We start from the raw sequence: 24337 nt of genomic DNA, 5'->3' as shown, positions 1-24337 counted from the left end.
TGCAAAAAACTGGCAAAAATTTTACTAAAATGGCTAACAGGAAAACAACTGAAATCAAATGAAGTAATAGATGCCTTTCTAGATACAATTCAGGAACAGCCTGGTGTAAGAACTTAGCCTACTACAATATTTATTTATTTTAATATATTAATAATGCCCATTTATTCCAAGGTGCTGAAAATAGCGTACATGTTTCCTTCATCTTTATTTTCTTTTCTTAATACGTCTATGAAGTTGAAAAAAAATTAAAGTAAATAAGTTTTATTATTGTAACCATAGATTGTAACAAGTTGGCATAGCCTAAAACACAATAGAACAAAAAGAGTAAAATAAAATTAAAACAGGAACAAAATAAATACTTCTGTTTATAAGGTAAAGAGCTGTAAGTTTTTACAACACTGCCAAAACTCTAAAATGTTTTAAAAAGTTTTGGACAGTTTAAGGAACTGGCCACAATTCAATTGTAAGACTGATGCTTTGGATGTAGAACACCCAGGTCCAGCCCTTTATTGTTTCCAACTACACTTTGGATCCCTGTCTGAACATGGCCCCTTAGGCATAGACAATGCTGAGCTAGATAACTAGCACCTCTGTAGCATGGCAGGCAAAGAAATCGTAGCAGTTGCTTAGAGCCCCAGAATCATATGGGATACATTGCCATATTGTGATTCATCTATTAAACTTTGATGCTGCCTGACAGATTTGCTGTAGTTTTATCATTGAAAAAAAATGTGATTCATAATATTTTGGAGTAATATTTTTAATGTTCTGCTATGGAGGATGCCCCCCCCTGAAAGACCTATGTATCTTCCATGCTACAATATGTATAATTTTTGATGTTGCTTGAGCAGATTTTTTTCATTATTCTAGAACTACAGTTTTTAAATTTGAAATGCTATTAAACTCACATACCTTAAAAATATAGCAAATATTGTTGCTGGTTCCAAAGAACTTGAGATAATTTTGTAAATCCAAAATGGCTTTAGACTTTTATAATAGAATTATAGCTCCTTCTGTTACATTACGTACTGGATCTGGTAATACATTATATACTGTTTGAGTCTCAGTCAGGATGTTTTATAGATGCATTTTAGTTTTGTTTTACATTTTACATACTGATCTAAGACCACAATAAACAACTGAACTGAACTGATATACTATGGCAGTGTATATCTGCAGGAAAAAAGTGAAACATTTCATTGTGCATAATGCACAAGCTTTTCTTTAAGGAAAAGTACCTCTTTGAATAACATAACAGATCAATCAAAATGTATCTTTCACCAATTTACTTCGTATATGAAGTTGGGCTATGGGGGTATTTCACAAGTGCAATGTACAGTAGTCCTTGTTTAGAGACTGCCTAGGACAGCGACCGTTCACAGTTACGACAGTGATGAAAAGTAACTGTGACCAATCCTCACATTTACGACCTTTGCAGGTCTGTAAAGCAAAGAAAAGTTGAAATAAGATCATAAGCACAGTCACCGTTTCACTTAGCGACTGCTTTGCCCAACAACTGAATTGCTGGTTCCAGTTGTGGTCACTAAACAAGGATTACCTGTAGTTGTAACCATGCAGTGTGTGAAAGAACTGTATTTTTACATTGTTTGGAATGAATAATGTTTTCCTTGTACTGTTCATAATAGTTTTCAGGAAATATCTTTATAAGCTGAATAAATTAGATCTTAATTCTTTGCCTTTTTCCCTTTAGTGCTATTTAAATAAAATTAAATACCTATTAAATGTGCATTTCTAAGATAGTCTTGCAAAGTAGCAGTCCTCAATTTTCATTATACTATTTAAGTCTCTCAGAAACTGGATGCCTTTACAACTAATAACTATGTGAATGAAGTTCTTTCCATTCCACTTAACTCAATTAAAATTCTCAGCAAGTTAAATATATTGAATTGTTTATCTATGGCAAGACATGTAGGACACCAATTAAGTTTACATGGAAAAATGCAAATTTGTGTTTTGTGAATGTCAAGTTGACAGAAGCTTAATAATGTAAAAAGGACTAATCAACGCAGAATATGTTTAGTGTCAGTAAATATTTATATTGCAGAATGTTTCCCATGAATGATGAGGTGCAACAGGGAGTTTATTTTGAATTTTACTAATTAAATTCTATGACTTGGTTCACCATATTCTTGCATTTCCTATATCTTTTTATACAATATACATAAGCCATTATGTAGACTATGGTGATAAATGACATATGGGGATATCCATTCAAATTATTCTTACTCCAATATTTAAAGCTGATAATAAATTGTAATTTTTGACTTAATCTGTTTCATCTTTCTATTAGAGATTAGAATTTAATATTTCTTTAGTTTAAGAGAAGCACTTTATTCTTTTGCCTTTTCTGGTTTTCATTTTATTCTACTGTATGCTACAAAGCTTAAAAAAAGAAGTGATTAGGCATTTTTGTAGGAGGAATGTTGCTTACTAATACAATGATCAAGCCATGGGTTGTTGGAAGAGCTGCAACAGGAGGAACAGCCAGAGATGCTGCTAGCCGTTCTTCCTTTGATTTATGATGTGCTGCAGGGTTGTTTGACTTTCTTCTGTCTAACATGAAATAACTGGGGGAAATTATGTAGAATTTTGGAGTTTGCTATTGTTATGCAGTTGATCCAGAACTGGATTGGTGCCTAGAATCAGTAGTGGAATGAGTATGAGCAAAGAAAGTGAAGTTTAAATCAGGTAATGCCAAAATAGTCTTGGTCACTAAGTTGACTGATCTAGGAATAGGTTATTGGGTGATGTTGCCTTCTCCTTTTAAAAATTCAGGTTCTTAGTGCTGGACTCAATGCTTCTGTTTAAATGTTCACAGCTGTTTATGTGAAAAAAGCTTAGAATCAATTTATCTTTTGGATGCCTTTTGCTATGAAAATATGTCTGTATCCCATCATCAACTATTGTATGTCTGATGGATACAAGGAAAGGAAAGGGGATATTCTATTAGCAACAACCAGATCATGGATCTTCCTGCGCTGTGAGATTTGCTTTCCTCTTTTTGTTTTAATTGTTGCTGATTAGTTTAGATGTTAGGCAAGTATTTCACTGCTCTTTTATGTGACAGTATTTGAATCCTTTTCACTCCCTGGGTGCTTGGAATTGGGACAAGAAATACAAGCTAGTAAGAATGAGTCCTTCTTTGTTGAGTGCTACAGTTTACAGTAGCTTAATCATGAGGGATAATACATTTAAGATTTGAGGACATAAGAAACCTCATTGATAAGGTTTGGCCCCTTGATGCCTCTTCCGGTTGAAAATGTGTACATTCTGTCATCTTGGATGTATATAGAAAAATAGATGTTACATAATAATGACAATATAATTGGTAGCAGTGATTATATGAAGGTCTAGATAACAAAACCAGTTTTGCAACATGACCACAAAAGTACCAGAATTTAATTATGTACTACTTTACATTTTAGGGCTGGATGCTCTTAGAAAATGATTGAAAAAGGCACTGTGGTCCTCTTGTATGTGCAGCACCTCTCTGTTGTTGATTAAAACAAGCTGCCTTTTTAAAGGCTTCCTTCTGAGCCTGGGGGGGGTGGAAGATACAGCTGCTTTAAGAGTTGTATTTAGTCCATTCTTTGAAGCAGTCACGTTTTTCAGGATTGCACAGAAGCCTGAAAAAAAAGGTAGTCTGTTTTAATTAAGAGATGTGCTGTACTCATCCCAAGCAAGATCTAAAGCACATCCTCCCAACCATTTTTGAAGTGCGCACATCCATAATTACCATATGTGCTACATCATTCATCATTGTATATAAAGCGGTAGAAAGGGAGAAGTTATTTCAAATGTTTTCATGTTTGTGACTTGGAGGAGATTCTTACTCATCACTGGCAATCAAGTGATCATTATCTGGACCAGAGAGACATTGTCCCTGCCAAATCATAAAGTTCATAATCATAACCTTCAGTCAGTCACCTCTGCTCAAAAATATGTAAAGAAAAATGAAAATTTCATGTATACTACATTGTCTAGAAGAAAACTTGCACTATAGAAATGACTAGCTACCATGAAAACTTCCTGCATGTTTTTTTTTTTTTTTAGAATTAAGAAATATATATTTAAAAAGAGATAGAAATTTAATTCTAAAAGTGCAATGAAAGATGTGCTTGCCATGCTAATTCTAACCATGTATTTTTTTTCACTTTGGAGCAAAAGCAAAGCTGGTAACAATTTTTTATTTTTGCATCATGAATAAATAAATGTCTGTTAGTCTGTCTATCTAGTTTTGTGATTTCAGTCTCAGTTGCTTGGATTATTAAGTTTATTTTTTAAAAAAGGTACAGGAAGAAATCTCATTGAAGGATGGATGTAATATATAGTTCAATGTGAATTCAGGCTGGCCTCTGCTTGATCCTCTGAGAATGTGGGGGTTAATGTCTGGCTGGTGTTTTTGAAACAGCAGGTAGCCAAGGGTAAACTCCAAAAGGGGTCCACATTTCTGTAGCCTCATAGTTATTCACACAGATGGGGGATATCTTGTGAACTTTCACTGAGGTCATGCTAAACTGCAAATCATGCGTTAAAATTTTTCAAGTCTTGGGTATGAAATACCTTCGGGTTGAGGCTATAGCAGTGTAGCTCTTAATTTGCTTGGTTGGAAGTAGATTTGGTTAAGCGTCCAAATCTGGGCAAAAGAAAAACATGCTCAGAGAATTAATTTACATTATTAAGCATTTAAGAGGGTAAGCATTTTTATGATACTGCTGCTCCCCCCTTTTTTGGGGGGGTAGCCATAAATATAATTTCAAGGCATGACATATGGCATAAACTTTTATTTTCTCTTAGTATGAACAAATGAAATCATATTTAATTTTACTTTAATTAGTTTAATTAATTAAATGTATATGCTGCCTGACTTCCAGCGACTATGGGCGGTTTCTTAGGGTAATCAGTAACACATAGAAATCCCTAACATCAGTCACCAACTGTTAACTGGGATCTTAGAGCAAGTTTGGCAAGGAAAAATCATGCAGTTCTCACTTTTCATTGCAGTATGTGATGTTATTGCATTCAATAGTAGGGGTATGTTTGTGGCTACCTGTGAATATAGAGAATGGCAGAAGGTATGCTTACCCTTAGACAGCAAGAGAGGAGTGTATGTGCAATAGAAATAATCAAATTTTAGTTCCTTAATCTGTAATCCTCTGGGAATTTTGTTACAGTAAATATGGTTATACAACTTCACTGATAGCATGTTGTCTACAGAATTTCACTTATTTTTTGTGTCTTTTGGTTACTGAAGGTGACATTGGAACTTGGGTATTTGAAGGTACTAAGTTCAAAGATTGGCTTAACTCAGTGTTGTCCACTGGGAGTTGAAGTCCACTCATCTTAAAGTGGCCAAGTTTGGACAATACTGGCTTAATTAAATCAGACGCTGAAATTTTGCTAGTATTGCATGTAGTTATATAATTAAATTGAATTGAGGGTAAGCAGAATGGAATTTATAGACCTCTGATTTTGTTAGCGCAAAATCTCTCCTATGCACCAGTTGCTGCTATCTGCCTTATGCAGTAATATGTTCCTGAGCAGTTGAGCCTCTTTTTTTAGGTCAGTAAGGAACAGTAAGGTAGTTCTCACTTAATGACAGTAACTGGGACCGGTAACTCCATCACTAAGTGACACGGGCGTAAAGTGCAGCGTCACGTGGCTGTGCCAACTTAGGATGGCAGTTGCAGCAGTTCCAGTTTCTGTTGCTAAATGAATCCCGGATGGTCGTTAGGCACGACATCATGTGATTGCTACTTGTGACCTCCTGCCGGCTTCCCCATTCACTTTCCTTGTCGGAAGCTGGCAGTGAAGGTCGAAAATGGTGATCGTGTGAATGCAGGACACTGTGAAGTTTTAATTGTGAGCTGGTTGCTAAGCGCCCAAAGTGTGATCACATGACCCTGGGGGCACTGCAATGGTCTTAACTATGAGGACCAGTCCTAAGTCTTGTTCAATGCTGTTGTAACTTCGAACGGTTGTTGAATGAGTGGCTGTGAGAACTCCTGGTAACTGCCCTAAATTCCAAAGAGCACTAACATTAGCACATTTCAGGGTCCTCCCAACAGAAGTTCTTGAGGGCAAATATAAAATATTTCCTTACAAACTAAGATTGTGCTCTTGTGGAGAAGGTTCCATTGAATCCATAGTTCACGTCCTGTTATGTTGTGCCTTCTAAAAGGACTGAAGGGCCTACTGTATAACTCTCTACTTGGCAAGGTACCTGGACAATTCTGATTTATTTTATGTGCAGTTTTTACCATTTTGCATCCTTGAACGTGGATAAATTTTCTTACACTGTCTATAAAACTAGAAATGCCCTGATTACCTCAGTGACTTAGTTCTAATGTTATATTGCTTTATTTTATTTGTTTAAACTGTTTAATTATTTTAAGTATTTTGCTAACTCACAGAGTTCTGGTCAGTGACTCTAATAAAGACTACTACATACTGCCACCTGGTGGTCAGCCAGGAGACAACAGGTTCTTTAGAATTCTTAGGACAATAAGCTAGGCTAGGGTGATATACCCAAAAGATGTTATTGATAAGTATTAAGAGAGTTAGAGAGAGAGACATACACACACACACATACATACATACATACATACATTTCTTCAGCGAACCAGAAACTCCAAAAGTGGATGGGCCCCTGGAGCTGGCCACTGGTTGCACAATACCTCTTCTTGCTGGGGGCTGTAGGTCTACACTGAGGTTCAAATTGTCTGGCGGCTTTTTATACTTTTCTTAAGAGACAGGGAGTATAAATAGTAACACCTGGAGATGGCTTCATGGCATATTTTATTAGTGATTTGGTTATAACCTCAGACAGTGGATGCTCTGCCAGAGATATTTTTACAGTTCTAGCAGATACCACTTGAGGATGATCTCATGACATCCCTAGTCAATAATATAGGAAATCAGATAAGTGACCTTCTGCCAAAAATAAGGCATTGTTTCTAGTAGGCAACACCTGGATATAGTCTTATGACATCTCTGATCAATAAGAGGCCCTTTGCTGGGAGTACCTTTATGGAAAATACTGTTTCTAGTGTGCAGCCATTGCTCCTCACCCTTTAGCAGATGTTAGAGTAGGGAGCTTGTGCATTCATCTTATTTCTTACAAGTAGGAAAGGCTCACAGGCAAGAGTGATAATGATTCAATCCGTAAAGCTTTCTAAGTAACTTTTTCCAAGTATGCGTGGAAGGATTTGCACACATATTAGCTTGGCTGGCGAAGAAACCCTTTCTACACAGTTATTTCCTATATGTGCAAAGGGAAAAAGGGGTCTACACCAGTATCTCCTCAACAATCTTCCATGGTGCCAATACATCCTATTATGCCCATATTCCATATAAACTGGAGTGGGAACTGTGAAATGGATACTTGGAAGAGTGAGCTGGTCTTTCTTCTTTCTTGCAAATAGGAAATGGGCCAAGAGTATCCTTTAGTATGGGCTGTAAGAACAAGGAACACTGTACATGTGTAGTAGTAATTCTGATTAAGTAAATTAACTCTTATTCCCAGGTAAGCATGTTTAGGACTTCGAACAGGACTAAAAGTCCTAAATACACTTACCTGTGAATAAGACCTAGTTTCCTAGCCTCACCATCTTCTTATTCCTCTCCACATGTGAATTATCTCTTCAGTAAACCTCCTGTATCTATGGAGACTGTCCACTTATGGAGCATTCTAATTATCTAGAGTCCTCAATTAGATGATAATCCTTCATGAATAGAGAAGGTATCCATTGCAAGTATTCAGCTTCTGCAAATTGAATCCCTTTTTAAAAAAAATTGAAATGGCAGCCGCTGCTTCTCCATCTTGCCTGCTTCCGTTTCAGCTTCCAGTTTACATTATTTGCAACTCTGTTGCTCGTTTGCTCCATGTAACTTGTCCTTCCAACTAAATCTGGTAATCTGATGTTTTAAAAAAATGTAGACTATCTTCTCTTACTGATCAAACAAAGGATAATAAAAAAAGATTATTAGTGCAGAAAGTAAATCCCTGCACAGAAGCTCTGTTTTTCCTCAGAAATAAAATATCAGTTTGAATGTTTTAAGAAGTTGTCTTTTCTATTCTGTCTTTATAATGATATTATTTCTGTTGGAAAAAAATATGAAGCTTATTGAGGTATACTGTACTTTGCTCAAATATTTGGATTAATCCTGATTGATTGCTGTGCTTTACTTTGTGTATGTGTGCATGTGTGTGTGTCTTCAAATCAGTTTTTGACTCCTGGCGACTGCCTGGAAAAGTCCCTGCAGTTTTCTTGGCAAGGTTTTTCAGAAGTGGTTCGCCCTGGCCTCCTTCCTAGGCCTGAGAGAGAGGGACTGGCCCAGGTTACCCAGTTGGCTTTGTGCCCTAGGTGGAACTAGAACTCCCGGTCTCCCAGTTTCTAATCGCTACACCAAACTGGCTCTATTAAATATTAAATACTATTGATATTAAATTTCATTTATTCAGGCATTTCTCATCTGGAGCTTTCTTCTTTGGATGCTTTGACTTGTCAATTCAAATATCATTGAGCATACATTCTCTGGCTATTAGTCTAATTGGAATACATGTTTTATTTTCAGGTGTTGCTCATAATATAGCATTGCTACGTGAGGTAATAACACATCCACGCTTTATCCAGGGAGACATCAGCACAAAGTTTCTTCCTGAAGTGTATACTGATGGGTTCAAAGGTAAGTAATGAATGGAAATACTCCCTTAGAAAAAAATGTCTGAAAAAAGTTACCCTTTCTTTTTTCATCTGAAAAGAGTCTCCAATTTTATAGATTGTTGTTTCCTAAATTCTATTTTTTTAGAGTTTTAATCTTGTAAAATTAAAGTTTTCTCAAAGGTCAAGGAGATTCAGATGGATGTTAAGAGTCTAATTAATTGATGATGTTCTTAAATAAAACACATTTGGCAAAGGCCTGTTGATTGAAGATAAAATATTAGAGTTAAATCATAAATATTAGCACTTTCTTGGATACTAAATCTAATATTATTGTATGTCAGCAGTCTTGAAGTTTGTAAGAACTGACATATAGTGATAGTGTTAGCCTCACTAAGAAGAGCCATTTTGTTTGTGATCTAAGCCTGTGTTCCAGGAGTTTCTTTTTCAGGATTTTTGTGTAACAAAACCTAGGTATTTATTTAGTCAGTAAGGTAGTACCAGGAGTAAGAAGAAAATTCCTATTTTATTTTACTTATCTTAATAAATTATTTAAGTAGCATACTACTGCTTGAAATAAACTCATGCTATGGTTTATGAGTTCAAAACCTTGATTCTGAAAAATAAAATTTACATCAATGAATTTCCAAATAATACAGCCTTTATATCTGAGGGGGCATTTAATATGATTCCATTTAATTCTTATTCCATTAACTGTGGGAATAAAGGAATGTGAGAAATCATAGAGTACATCCATTCAGTTTTGAGCATGTGAGATCCAGTTTCCCATTTACATAAACTGAACTGTCAGTTTAAGAAATAATTTTACAATTCTTTGCTTTTTTATAAAGTTAGGAACTTTGAAGTCAACTATTCCTTTTATGCTTGAATTACAGTGTCTGCTTATAGTAGTTAAGCTGATGAGCTCGGGTAGTACAAAGTACCCATGTGTTAGGGGGAAAATAAGACTTTTGCAATTCAAGGATCAATGAAATAAACATTGTTTTTTAACAATGTATTTTAATTCTATGAAATATCTTGACAGCTTTCCTATTAACCTCTGCTGGCAACTTTTAATTAAATTTTTTACTTGGAGTGAAATACTTGACACATATTCCGGCTAATTTTCAAGTATACTTGTTCCTTTTTATCAGCAAAAACATTTAAATAGAGAAAGAGGGAGAGGAGAATTATTTGCTTGTTAATCATGTAAGAATGAAGGACAGTTTCTATAGCTATAGAATTTCATAGCTATGAATTATAAAATCCCACGTTGTCTAAACAAGTGAAGACTTATATTTCCTTTTTCTTTGCCCAACCAAAATCCCATATTAGTGCTGATGCCCAACCAAATGCCCAACCAAAATACTGTATTAGTACTGATAAGGGAATTTAAAAAACAAACCAACCATATTTTGGAATAAATATACTGATAGCTACTAGCGAACCAACACATGATACACATAAATTCTGTTATATGTACACTTCGTAAGCTAGAAATTGGAGTAAACTGTGCCATAACACTGAATGAAACCATTTTTGTCAGTCAGTTTTTATTCTTCATCACATTGTATCATATGCAATAACTAGTACATAAAATGGCTTACAGCCAAATTCATATCAGCTGAAGTATTTTATGCTTAATGTTTAAGAAGGAGCCTTGTAGGTGTGGCTGATCATGAGGACCTTGTTGCATTTAGAATGTTTAATAAGTTCCAAAGTAGGATTGATTAAACAATCAGTTACCTTCACTGGCAAAAGCAGTAATTCACATCAGTGGATTAGATACAGAAGGTGAATAGGATTACCAGATAAAAATGCCCCATTCATGTATTTTTTTTCAATCTCAATTCTTGAAGTAATAGTAAAGAAAGTATAAGAATATTCATGATTCTAATATAAAAATAATCTGTATTTAATCAATTTGCAACAATTTATTTATTTATTTATTTATTTATTTATTTTAACTAATCCATATAGAGACATAGCTCATGTGTAGTTTGAATTAAATAAATGTTATGCACTGGCAGGCTAACAGATTAACTTTAAAAATCATGTGCTATGTTCCTTAGTATTGTCAAGCTATCAAGAAACAGCCTCAAAGCATTACTAGATTTTGTATTAGTTCAGGTCGATTTAGAAGTAATGATTACAAAGGATCAGAATCAATTACAAAATAGAATTATGATTCTCTTCTGCTCATGATAAAAAAAACAATGCCAATCAGTATTTTTCATTATTATTGCTTGGCAGAATAGCAGAAATTAAAATGTCTACTTTGCCAAAAAGGCTGTTTTTGTTTCAGTCCCTTCATTTCGGTTGCTAATTGTTTGGTTTCGTATAGGCAAAGAATTTTTTCTTCACTTCTCCATATTTATAAAAACCCTCTAATCAGACAACTATATGGTATAAACATGAGGGATGTCTCAGCTTACCAGATTTGAAAATTATTCTGAACTTTTTCAATTAAGACAGTTCATGTTATTAGAAACTCTGGTAATTTTCAGTCAGTACAAAGTTAGCATTCTTTGGTTAGGGGAATGACATTCCTTTCTGAAAGGAAGAAATTAATAACCACTATTTTAGATCTGTATTTAAACATTTTATTAGAAGCTTGGAAAATGTGAGAACAACTTTTGGCTCTTGACCCATTGCCTCTACTCTCATTCTGTGATTATTCATGTTTTAAGCATTGTTCAATACCATACATGGGAAAAAACAGGGTTATATTAAATTAGATATTTAATTGGAGTTTGGAGATCTGTGACTTCTGAATACATTTTTGCAGAAGGAAAACACACCGTCTCAGCCTGATTTCACCCCAGCCGGCTTTCATGCCTAAGGTGGGTCTAGAACTCACAATCTCCTGGTTTCTAGCCTGGTACCTTCACCACTAGACCAAACTGGCTCTCTGATTTCAGATTGGTGATTCCTTAAAGAATACCCCTGTCTCTTTCTCTGTCTGTATATATAATATTAATACAAAACAGGGTATTTCTACTTCATTTAATAGTAAGGGTGTTTCACATACGTTATAAAAACATTACCTCTAGTTTTAACACTTTAAAATCTGGAATATGATTTGGACACTGAACTTAAATGAATCTCATTTGAATTTTTTATAACACAGAATGTATTCAAGAATTAAATAACTAAATAATAAAGTACTAATATAAAATTGTATATCATATAAAGTCCTGTTCTTGTAGATTGTATTGCTAATGGTTTAAACAACTTGGTCATATTAACAGCTTAGTTGGCAAGTTGGTGCTTTTGGTCAAAATTTGTTGAAGAAATTAGGAAAGTGCAGCCAGCAATCTTTTACAATGAATCCTATGGTCACTGCCTATATTTCTTAATATATATAAATCAAACCTACATAACAAACTGATTCAGTTTTTCTTACTAGCCACTAGGCTGGTTACTGCAAAACATTGGAAAAAATTAAGGTGCATTTTTAGTTTGGACAGTATTATTTAAAAGTGTGGGAATTTAACTTGGACACAAAAATTAACATAATAATGAAAACGAAAAGCAATTCACATTTGGTCATCACTTCATAGTGAATATTAATATTTTTCCTAATAATTATCTTTGTACACATATAATTTTGGATGGAAATATTTAATATGGGTATTTAAGATGTCCATAGTTCTCTTCAAAATTACTTATTAGGTTTCTTTTTTCATATTCTCTTTAGATTTCTTTTTAAAAATATTTTTAAATTCTGTATCTCTACTACCAACTTTTTGTTCAATCTCACTTTGACTTGTAAAATAAACAGAAAACAGTCCAATGAAGATAAAGCATTTGAACCATTTAGTCTGCTTGTATGTGAGGAAACACATAACATTTTTGCTTTTGTTGTTGTATGGGGCAAACTTTGATTAGCAAATTAATATTATCATATTGAGGATAAATCAAACTCCTGAAATCCTTTGAAATTTTCTGTAGTTGCTATATGAATAATAGATGTTTTGATTCTTAGAATTGCTCTGGTTTGTAGTAAGCATTGTCACAGTGCATCAAAACTAATAATAGTTTTTTAAATTTCAACAAAATATTTAACATTACTTGAATGGTACAAGAGTTGATAGGCCACTATCCAGAAGGGAGGCAAGGAAAGGGGGAATGAATGACAAGTGAATCTTGTCATCATGCAAATGATGAACTTGTGTTCTTGTATCAGATATCATGACATATTTCATAATCATATCATTTGCCCAAAGACATTGTGACACATGTGCCATCATTTTGACATTACAATGGCCTGTTATCAACACCTAGGTTGGCACAATATTATTATAGAAGAGGAAATGAGGATCTGTATGGGACAAAGATGAACAAGTAGTAGTATAAAGTCATAATCGTGTTCCTAGATCCTGAAGTCATTCTACATCTATCCTCTGTGCAAAATGCGGATTCAGATTGCTGGGATTAATTTATAAATCTCAGATGTATTAGTCAAGCAACACCTTTCCAAGAATGACTTTTCACAGAGATTATGCAGCACAAGAGAGACTTGGATACTGTTTATGACTTGGCTCATACTCATCTATGCATAATCCAGAGGCCCTTGTAACAAGAGAGAGGCTCCTTTTGTTGTATCCTCCTCCTCCTCCTCCTCCTCCTGGCCATTAACCAGCACAGAGCAAATCATGAGGCACATTTAACCATAGATCTATAGGCTAGACTGGTAGTATTAAAATAAATAAAAATCACGTACAAGAAATTTTAGCTAAAAAGAAAGTAGTTAAAAAATTGTTAAGACTAACAGGTCAATGTGAGAAGAAACATTGAAATAGGTGCCATTAAATAAAACAGTAAAATCAACTTAAAAAGATTTAAACCTCTGACAAACCCAGCAAGAATATGAGACAAATTCAATCTAAAAGACTGATAGAAAAAAATCAGTCTTAAACTGAATACTGGGAATAAACCATATCTGGCTGACCATGCTTGATCAGATTCAGCTACTTTAGTTACCATATGCCTTATTTTATATGCACCCACATAGAACCTAATTATTGCAAGTTGTCTCAGGATTAATATCAGAAAACAAGAATTGTATATATATTTATAGTTGATAAATCCTGTTATATTATTCAGAAGTAGAGTAATTAGAGTGCTGTGAAGCTCTGTATAGAAATGACAATAGAGGAGAACATGCTCAATGGCTTCAGCCTATCCTGAATCACAGGGGCATACTCATGGTAGGTATGACATTATCTTATATCTTCCTTCCAACAGTGCTGAGGGGAGAGTACTACATTAGGCTAGAATGAAAACCCTTCTAAGACTCAGAGCATTTAATTGTATGTGGTACGCAGCCGTAGTATGTACATATTTTATATTGTTTCCTCTATCTTGCATTCTTTTGGATTTGGCTTTAAGCAGCAACTTAGATTTGAGATGTCTTTCTCACTCAGATTCAGGAAATAAAAATTTAAACATATGCTGCTAAAGCAAATTCACATGTCCACAAGGATGTATTTTGGGATGAGCAGCATTATTTCTTGCAGTACTTCTGCATATTGGTACTTCTATGTGATATATGAATCTAATAAATAAATAAATTACAATAGGAAATAATTGTTGAAGTGATTAAAATTTTTGTTGCTATATGTTATTACTTAGTTTGGATAACATACAAGTCCTATTTCTAGTGAGACTTAAAATAATGAAAGACAGCAAAGAAATATTTTCAGAGGGAAGAATGACATAGGAACCTCAAAGAATACCTAATTGTCACTTAGACCAGACCAGGTAGTTAAATAATTTTCAGAGGCCTTTTTCTGGAAGTTCCTACCTTCTGAGATAAGGTGAATGGTCACTTGGGCTAGGAATCTCTCAGGGACAGTACCCACATATGAAATATATTTCTATTTTCTTAGGCTTTAAAATGTTTAGATGTAATCGTTTTAGTTTCTCTTCTACCACCAACTCCTTGATCCATTGTTGTTTTCAATCATTATTATACTTTATTTGGAAAATATCCCTCTTATAACTCTTGGAATTATAGAGTTGGAAGGGCCATTTAGGCCATCAAGTCAAGCTCTCTGTTGACTTGATGGCCTAATGCAGGATTAAAAAATGAAGCATCCTAGACAGATGTCTATCTGGTGTCCATCTGAACACAGCCACCAGAACAGAGCCCACCAGCTCTCTGGGTAAATACTCTTAAACTGATATTACTGTTAGGAAGTTATTCTCCTCCCCACCATCCCGCCCAACTTTATAGTTTAAATCTGTTAGTCTGTGATCTGCACTCTGGAAGGAAAGACAGAACTTGTGGTGACTTTCTTCTATGTGATATCCTTTCAAGTGCTACCTTATACCCTCTCAGTTACCTTTTCTCAAGCTAAACATAACCAGTTCCTTCAGTCAGTGTTCATAAGGTTCAGTTTCTAGTCCCCAACAATTTTCATTGCCCATTTCTGCACCTGTTTTTAATTTCTCTGAATTCTTCTTAAACCTAATCCTAACTCTTTTTAAACTGGTGCTCAGAAGTAGACATAATATTCAAAATGAGCTCTGATCAAAGCAGAGAAGAATGGAATAATTGTTTCTGGTGATTTGGAAACTAAACTCTTGATGCAGCCTAAAATTGTATGTGTCTTCTTTGCAGCCACATCATACTGCTAATTCCTATTCAGTTATCAATCAACTGCTGTTCTAAGATCTTTTTCAAGTTCTGTTGCCACACCATGTCCCACATTTTATAAATAATTTGATTTCTTTTTTCCCTAGGCGAAGAACTTTACGCTTGTCTCCATTACATTTTATTTTGTTACTTTGAGCCCATTTTTCCAACCTATCAACTTTGTTTTGAATTTCTCTCTCATAAGGGATTAACTTTCCCATCCATTGTTATGGTTTTAATCTCTCTAGGGGAAACTACTGAGTGATTTTGGTACCCAGTAGTATATATATTCTGAAAAATAATTTCACAAGTAATGAATAATCATTGGAGGAGCCCTGAAAAAACTAGTCCCTAGTCCTTGAATACTTCCCTTAGCTCCTGCCAGATTACCTCTTAATTGGCCTGAAATTAAAAAATAAATAAATAAGCCAGGTTGTGGCATGCTGCAAAAACCCACATGCAGCATTCCCCTTGTTCCTGAAAGTACCATTACGTACCCTATGCACTCCTAGAAAATAAGACAGTAAGTGGCTACAAGCAAATGAGATATTAGATGTGTGCACCCTGCCCAGAGAAAAAACAAAGGTAAACTGGAATGGTGGTCAGCATCTTGGGAGACTAGAGAGTTTGGTGAGGGACCATCTTTCCTGTGCATTCTGTTAAGTAGATGCCTTACTAGAAGCCACCTCATTTTGCCATTGGGCAATCTCCTGGCAAGAATTTTGTGATAAATAACTGTGACATGCTCTAAAATTTCCTATATGCCCACTGACCCATAACACATGGTAATCCCTGTTCTAACTAAACAGAGTTATGGAGTATAATTAAGACGTTGATAATATAATACATTTGAAATTTGATTTTGAAATCTAGGGCACAGATTGAAAGACTCTGAAAAAATGGAGCTACTAGTAATAGCAGTGTCTCTATATATGGCTGAACAACTTAGATCACAGAGATTTCTGGGAGCTCCAAGGTAAGTTTGATTCTAGAACATTTTGTTAATTAGTTAATGGTATATTACTACACTGAGAACTGTTGAGAATTGACAGGATGTTTTTTGTTCCCTTTAAACATTTTGTTTATGAATGTAGGTTCTTTTGCACATCATCTACTAAAAGTCACCTGGGCAATAAATTAACATAGATTATAGGTACACAATCTAAAGCTTTAGTTTGCCCCCAAAGTCTTGGGTGAAACTCTTTAAAAATGCAGGAGATGGGAGAAATGATTACATTTCTTATGAACTGTAATCATTGTAAATCATTAAATTAATGAAAATGAAATCTGATTTTATTTTTGTGCTGGTCCTTCCTAATTTTTTGGAGTGTGACCTAGTGAGTTACAGTTCACTATGTATTTATGACAAGGAAGAAAGAAAGAAAAAGAAAAGAAAGAAAGTCATTCTGTTTGTTGAACAGATTCTGTGTTGCTTAGGTAGCAATATTCAGTTTCAAATAACATGCTGAAATTCAGAATTGTGAAAGCTGTGATAATGTATCAACATAGTATGTCTAGAGTTTTGGGAGAAGTCCTAATTTTCATATAAATCACCGAAGCAGTACAGGTTTGGTTACTAATTTTTAATTTTGTGAATAAAGGCAGAAATGCATTCAGTCAAATGCCACTTTCCTGTACAGGTAGTTCTCGATTTACGACCATTCATTTAACAACTGTTTGAAGTTACAATGGCGCTGAAAAAAGTGACTTACAACCAGTCCTCACACTTATGTCCATTGCAGTGTCCCCATGGTCATGTGATCAGAATTTGGGTATTTGGCAACTGGCATGTATTTATGACAGTTGCAGCTTCCTGGGGTCATGTGATTGCCATTTGTGACCTTCCCAGGGGGCTTTCGACAAGCAAAGTCAATGGGGGAAGCCAGATTCGCCTAACAACTGTGTGATTCGCTTAATGACTGCGGCAAAAAAGGTAGTAAAATCGGGTGCGACTCACTTAATTACTGCATTGCTTAGTGATGAAAATTCCGGTCCCAAATTCTGGTTGTAAGTTGAGGACTACCTGTAAATAGAAATATCTCTTCCATTGTTTTAATCCATATAGTTAGAAATGCATGCTCAATATAGTTAAGCTATAATTATGTGAGGTGAATCTGGATGCTTAGGCATATGTATGTTAGTTATAGCTGGACATTTCATTTTTTCATTTCATTTCATTTCAAAATTCACCAAAATGAAATTTGATCATTAAAATTGTTTTCAGTAAGTCTTCTACTTTTTATACAGAGGGTAGTCTTTTTAAGTAGACGTCTGCTCATACAATGGGAAGTTCCCTTGTTCTCCTCCTCGCTGTATCCCCTGTGTCTACCAAATCTGCTCTGATTGAAATATAGAATGATTTCTTAATTCTTTTTAAAGGAATAAAGACTTTAAAATGTAAAGTTATAGCTGCAGCATTGTTTTTAAAAATGCCACAATTTGACATATAAATTCTCAAAATTTCATGGGTTTATTGTAGTAGTTCATATTCCACATCTTATTAGTTTTTGTCTTAAATGCATCTATTGAATGCCCTGTTGGCAAAAAAAATTCCCACGAACCCTCACAATTGGCCCTGTTAGGTAGGAATTTATGGGAATCGTACAATATATGGAAGGTTACATCTTGCCTATTCCTAACTTAGGAAACAGGTCTGTGTTAAGATACTTTTTGTGATGGAAAAATAGTGTGAACTATTAGCATATGCTGAAACTCAAGTTTCTCTAAGATCATCAGATGTGCTCTCATGATAATATCTTTTTGTGATGATACTATTCTATTCACTGGTTGACCCCTTTTTTCTAAGAATCTCCACAATTATGACCCTGTTCCAGAATGCTTATGAAATCTTCTGACATACCAGTAAATCCAGCTAAGTAGTTAAGAGTCCTTCTGCTGGGAGCTCTCCCTTCAACCTTGCTCTAAAAAGAAAATAATATGCTTTGAATTCTCCTTTGGCTTTGAAGGATATTTCAGACTCTTAGGAGGAGGCATTGTCTTTTGGCAATAGGCAGGGAAGGAGCCATTCTGCTAACCTGCATTGGCCCATTCTGTGGCAGTAATGTACCATTTTGTGCCACTTGTTTTTTATTTATATATATATATGTGTACACACACACACACACACACACACATATATAGAGAGAGACTGAGACTGAGACTGTGCGTGAGTGCAAGCAAGTTACTCCCATTGGTCTTACTTCTATTCTGAAGGTCTTTGTGACTCTAGTAGTGCATCTCAAATAACAAGGACCTAGATGACATTTTAATTTGTTCATTATCCCAAGCAGCAGAAGATAAGAGATAACTAGATGACTTGATAATACCTTCATGGCTTTGTAATAAATGTTCAGAAAAAAATCCTTGTTCTGATTCAGATCATGGAACATCTGGGTTTTTACTCTAATCAACCATAGTTGGAGTCAATCTGTTGTTTGACAGATATTGCAGGCTGTGAAAACTGGCCACTTAACTCCAGATGGCAATGATGACAGTAAGTTTAGCTCAGTTCCTTGGTATGACAATTTCATGTCAAGATCTAGTGGATTGGTCCAGATTTTATTTCAGAGTAATTCAGGGGATGCTTCTGCGGATCTAGGAATAGATAACCAATTGTACATCAATCCAGATTCTCTTCCCTAGCAAAGTATGACATTCTCTAGACTGGAGGATGTTGTTATCACAGATTTCAGCCCCTCGGAGTAAGTAGAGGCAGGTAAGTAGAGCCTATCTGGCTGGAGCTCAGATTGGTTGGTTCTCCCTGGTTTTCAAGAACGTGTCTTGAAATATGAAATATATTATCTTTAAGATACAGGGTATAGCCCAAAATTGTTTGAATAACCAGGAAGGAATGAACTCAGTTCACTTGCACAAAGGAATTGTCAGTTGAACTGAGCATATCATCTAGAACTGATAAAGCTGAAATAGAAAAGGATCATTTTCATGTGCCACTAAACACAGTATGAAGACACCTGTCCAAATGTTCTTAGAAGACATGTCCTTGAAATGCAGCCTTTCTCTTATCCTCATCCCACTGTACCTAAATTAAACATAGCTATTCCAATTTTAAAGCAGCGTGTTCCATCTTATCTCACCACAAGTCTTGGAGTATGAGTGTTCTGTAACATTTAGTTCATGGTCTTCATGATGGCATTGTTGGTGGCTGGCATCTGTTCAGCTTCCATTGGCTGTTGAGGCTGTTGTTGCTATAGGCATGCCCTCTCTGCTTTGATCAGTGATCATTACCCTCAATTTTGGCTTGGGCTTCTGGAAACTTGGTTTCCATGGAGACATCTGCCTATGTAATCTCTGATCCATGCTGTCTAGTTCAGGCATTATATGTAGGATCCTTATATACACTGGTATACTGGTCTTCTAGAAGACTACTAGATGTGTTATTAACCATGTATTCAGTCATACAAAAGATTGGTAGATCTATTTGTGAAAAAAGGGCTGCTGGGCAGTTTAAACTGAAAAATATATGTGTTGCTGGTTCCAACCCAAATGAGTGCATTTCTTATTCTGCCAACAAAAGGTTTCATTTGCTTACTACTGCTCTCAATTACTTGAAGAGGTGGTAATATTTTGCATGCTCCAGCACCATTTTGCATACTACAGTACCAAGTATCGTTGACTGTGGCCACTTGCTGCCAGGATGATCAGCATTTACTGGCATATTTAGGAGTTGGGGTGACATTGACAAGAGTTTCTCCTTCTAGTCCAAAAGAGAGGAAGACCAATAAATCTCTGTTCAAAAACAGCCCCGCAGACAGGTTGGTGGAGTGGATGACAGGCTAGAATGAGGTGGGAAGAAGCACTTTCAGTGTGCCATGCAAGCTCTCCCCATTTCATCCTGCACCCCTGCTCTGTCCCCACCAACCTGGCAGATGATTTGTTTTTGGACAGAGGTCTGCTTGTCTTCCAGAAGACCAGTAGACTATGTTCAGAAACAACTCTGAAATAATTCCTTGGAAGGCTGAAAGGAACGAGCTGAACCAATCCTTTATAAACTGGAGATTGTGACAATTAAAATGTTTCCGTGTCCTGTCTGTTTAAAAGATGGGGTCTATCTCTGAACAACCTCAGGCATATAAATTTTTGAAAGGGTATGTCCTTTTAAATTTACCAGTAATCTACAACTTCCTGTAGATTACCAGTAATCTACAGCTTCCTGAATGAGGTACTCACTGTTCACTGATCTTGTGGGAATACCTTTTGAATCTATCTATCTGCCTGCCTGCCTGCCTACTTTGAAAAACATTCTGATGATAGTAATTTCAGCAAGAAATTACTATCTTTGAATTGGGGGCCTATTGGATTACATAATCTTTGGAATCCTGGCTTCTTTTCTGGGTTAGCCTGCCTGGGTTAGTATAGTTTACATCCCAGAGAGTCTGAAAACTTTGACGTTTTCTAAAATTCAAGAAACAAATGGAAATTATTTCCTGTGTGTTACTGTTGTCTTTGTGGAGGCCATTCTATTCCATTTTCCCCGGAGCTCTGGGGTAATTAAAGTTGCCAATTGTTGTTTGAAATAAACACCTAAGAAATCATTCAGTCTCATTCATTTTTATTTTCACATCTGGAATTTAGGAATAACAGATGTAATTTATCCAGATGTTAACCTGAAGCCAGAGGTACAGTGTCCATGTGACAATATATCAACATTCCTGAATTTTATTTTTGAGAATGAAGCATTCTGTGGATCATGGATCTAATGTCAAGCCAGAAAACAGTGAAACAAAAATCTTGCTTATAAAGCAGCTTAGTTGGAGCCTATCCATTTCTGAAACAATATCTTTTGTTGAGCTCTTGGTTGTTCGACTTCCCTGTAAATATGAACTTACTATTCTTGATTGACATAACTGCTCTTGGTTGGGTTGCTTTTGATCCACATAGCAGAGCAGACAAGAACTAATATTTGGAGCACTGTTATTCCTGGTGATTAATTGGGAGTTAAACCATGCAGAAGAAAAGAAGAGAGAACAGAATCATAGAATCATAAAGTTGGAAGGGACTTTAGCATATCATCTAGTCCAATTGCCTGGCCAGTCGGGATCCACTAGATAATCTATGATTGATGTTGATCTAGCCTTTATTTGAACGTCTGCAGTGAAGGAAAGCTCACCAATTCATGTGGTAGCCTGTTCCAGTAGTTGACAGCTTGTACAGTTAGGAAATTCCACCTCATGTCTGAACCTGCTTATAGTTTTAACCTATTGGTTCTGGTCCTCCCCATTGGAGTATGGATGTCTGGTCCTTCTTCTGTGTGACAGCCCTTCAAATATTTGAAGACTGCTATCACATCTTCCCTCTGCATTACTTCTGTAGGTTAAAATTCCCACATCCTTAACTGTTTGGCTTGATTTCCATATTCCTTATTATCTTGGTAGGCCTCCTCTGAACTTGTTCCAATTTCTCACTGTCTTTTTTGAACAGTGGTGTGTTGAACTGGAACACAGTACTCCAAATGGGGTCTGACCAAGACAACATACTGTAGACTGGAACAATTACTTCCCATGATTTGGACTCTCCTCTTATGAAAGTACTGCAAGTTAGCATTTTCATGCTATCTCATGTTTAACTTATGGCTTGCAAGGATCCCCAGATTCCCTTCACAGATATAAGATGTGCTATATAGGCACTATGTGTGTCCTTACTACTTATATGGCTCCTCATTTTCTTTGAATTGTTCTTCCCCCATCATACATCAAGTTGGAAGGGGTACAGGAGGTGTTTTTTTGCAGATATATATTTGTATAAGATGGAACTGATCTTCATTACAGTAATACTGTTATATATACTGTACAATAAGAAATCTGACAGTGTACCCCAAATCACTAGTGTATACTTTTACCATGACTTTTCATTTTCCATTTTTTAGCTTGGATTTTTAAAACTTATTTTCATTCCATTATTTTTCCCTTAAGGACAGTGTCACAGATTTATTTCTTCAAGCTAATTATCTAAATGCTTGATATTATAGAAATCTAGTTGATAGGTGATATTCAAATAATAGGGCTTCAGATTCCCATGGGAAGGAGTTATGAATAGTGAATGTGTTTTCTTTAAGCGCTATAAATGTTTTACATAGATTTCACTCTATTTATTTAATACCCTGGCTTACTGTATAGTGGGTACCACCCTTTGGTAAGGATCAGGTTTATATTATGCAGTGAAACAAAAATCTTGGAATTGTCATGAGGAGAATACCGTTTTAAGTGGAAAACCTTTGGCTTAAGTGAATGCAGGTTGTTTGAATACCTCCCAACTAAAAGTGATGTTCAACTCCTGTATTTGGCTGGAGTCTTATTTTCATTAGTAGTTGGATGGGAGATTAGGAGAATAAATGCTCCAGGTGGGTCTATCTCATGGGTCTATCAGTGTAATGTTTATACTTCTAAACTCAATTACCTACAGCACTTCCTATGTGTTGCTTGTATTGGCTACTAATCATATTTTCCTATTATCTCTGTTAGTTTTGGCCTCCCATAACATGGAAAAATCCACTGTATTACCAACAGTGGCACATATGGAAAAAAGCTGCCTCTGTGCTTAAAATGACACATTCCTTTAAAAAAAAACAGATTTTTTTAAAAAATTGAGGATAGTAGGATGTCCTTCTTGCAACTTCGTGTCCTCTAGATGTGTTTTATTTTGATTATACTGGCTGGAAGTTGTAGGAAGTGAAACCAACACAATTGGAGGATATCAAATGACAACAGAACTGGCCATTGGAAGACCCTATCTAGGTAGCCTGGTCCCATTTTTCTCTCCTTTTGTCAGGCTGTTGTAATGTTGGAAGAGTGTTGCATTCACATCAGGCTTTCCTATTTGGATAATAAAATGGAGGCAATAGATTCTTGGAAAATGTTTGTAAGGATTGTATAATTTCAGTGCTCAACTGAAAGAAGTTAGAAATGAAAAGAAATATAACTTCATGCTATATTTGAAACAGCTACATTTATATGGTTATCTCAAACAAGCAAAGCATTTTGGCGTACTAATACTCTTGTGAATTGTGCAGCATTTTTTTTCTAAAGAAGGAACATGCTGTGGTTCTCTGGAACACCCCAGGCCAGCGGATACCTGGGGTGTAGGGTAGGGAAGCAACATGAAGTGATGGGAATGTACTCAAGAGATGAGTGAGTTTTCTTGGGCCACCTTTGAGGGTGCATTTATGATAGCTGATATAGGTAATGATTAGTTATACTTGAAACTGTTACACTTTCAGATAAACTCTTAGTGAAAGATAATTTTTGTTTGAAAGAATTGAAAGTTTTTTAAAATCATGTTGTCAATTTTAATAGAATAGAAAAAGTATCTATAATTGTGTGATACAATATTAATAAAATTAATGTCAAGCTCCATGAGGCAGCAAGCTCAGGAAACAAGAACCATTTGGGCTTCTGGAAATGTCTTTACTGTTATTAGGGTAATGCAACAGATGCTTGAAAGATCACTAAAGCAATGTTTTCCACAAAGTACTGTTCATTTAGACATAATTATCCAATACAGTGGATGAGTGATATAGAAGACCAGGGACACTTGTTGTCCTACAGCATCTTGGTATAAGTGCCTTGACAGCATAGGCTTTAATGATATATTAATAATTTCTGGATTAGGTTTTATAGCTACTCCTATGTCAAGATGGGACATGAAGCCCTGCCAATTGTTTTTTTTGAAATTGAGATTATGTTAAAAAAAAATTATCTTTGGTGCAGCTGCTAGGTGAATTTGAGCAGCATCACTAGGAGTGCTGAATTAGTTTTAAGTTTACATTGCTGTTTAGTAATACATTATTACAGCTAATAGAGACCAAATCTGGATTGTAACCTTCATTCCATCAACCCATGTAAAAGGAGTCCTGTATAGATAGATACTTCTGCTCAGTTTTTCACTAATTGACCATCCTTATGTGTGGATGTGCCTGTTGAATACTAACTACAGTTCATACTTTTCCACGTCTCTGGCTCTTTGTAATCAAAGAGGTTAATTTTGAAGGCTTTTC

General features: G+C 35.5%; 1 protein-coding gene across 3 annotated transcripts in view; it reads left to right on the top strand.

Annotated features, from left to right (window-relative positions):
• Window positions 1–24337, top strand: part of PCCA (propionyl-CoA carboxylase subunit alpha) — a 279110-nt gene that overhangs the window by 142459 nt on the left and 112314 nt on the right. For all 3 annotated transcript variants that reach the window (XM_088136492.1, XM_088136491.1, XM_088136493.1), the window contains 2 exons: window positions 8599–8709; window positions 16201–16303. In XM_088136492.1, coding sequence (XP_087992618.1) covers window positions 8599–8709; window positions 16201–16303 — 214 coding nt within the window. The remainder of the gene's footprint in view (window positions 1–8598; window positions 8710–16200; window positions 16304–24337) is intronic.

This window comes from Python bivittatus, unplaced genomic scaffold, assembly GCF_059951505.1.
Source record: "Python bivittatus isolate LINGU-HERP-01145 unplaced genomic scaffold, Pbiv_v1 ctg000060_np1212, whole genome shotgun sequence".
NCBI lineage: Eukaryota > Metazoa > Chordata > Lepidosauria > Squamata > Pythonidae > Python > Python bivittatus.
This window is presented reverse-complemented; position numbering and strand designations above follow the sequence as displayed.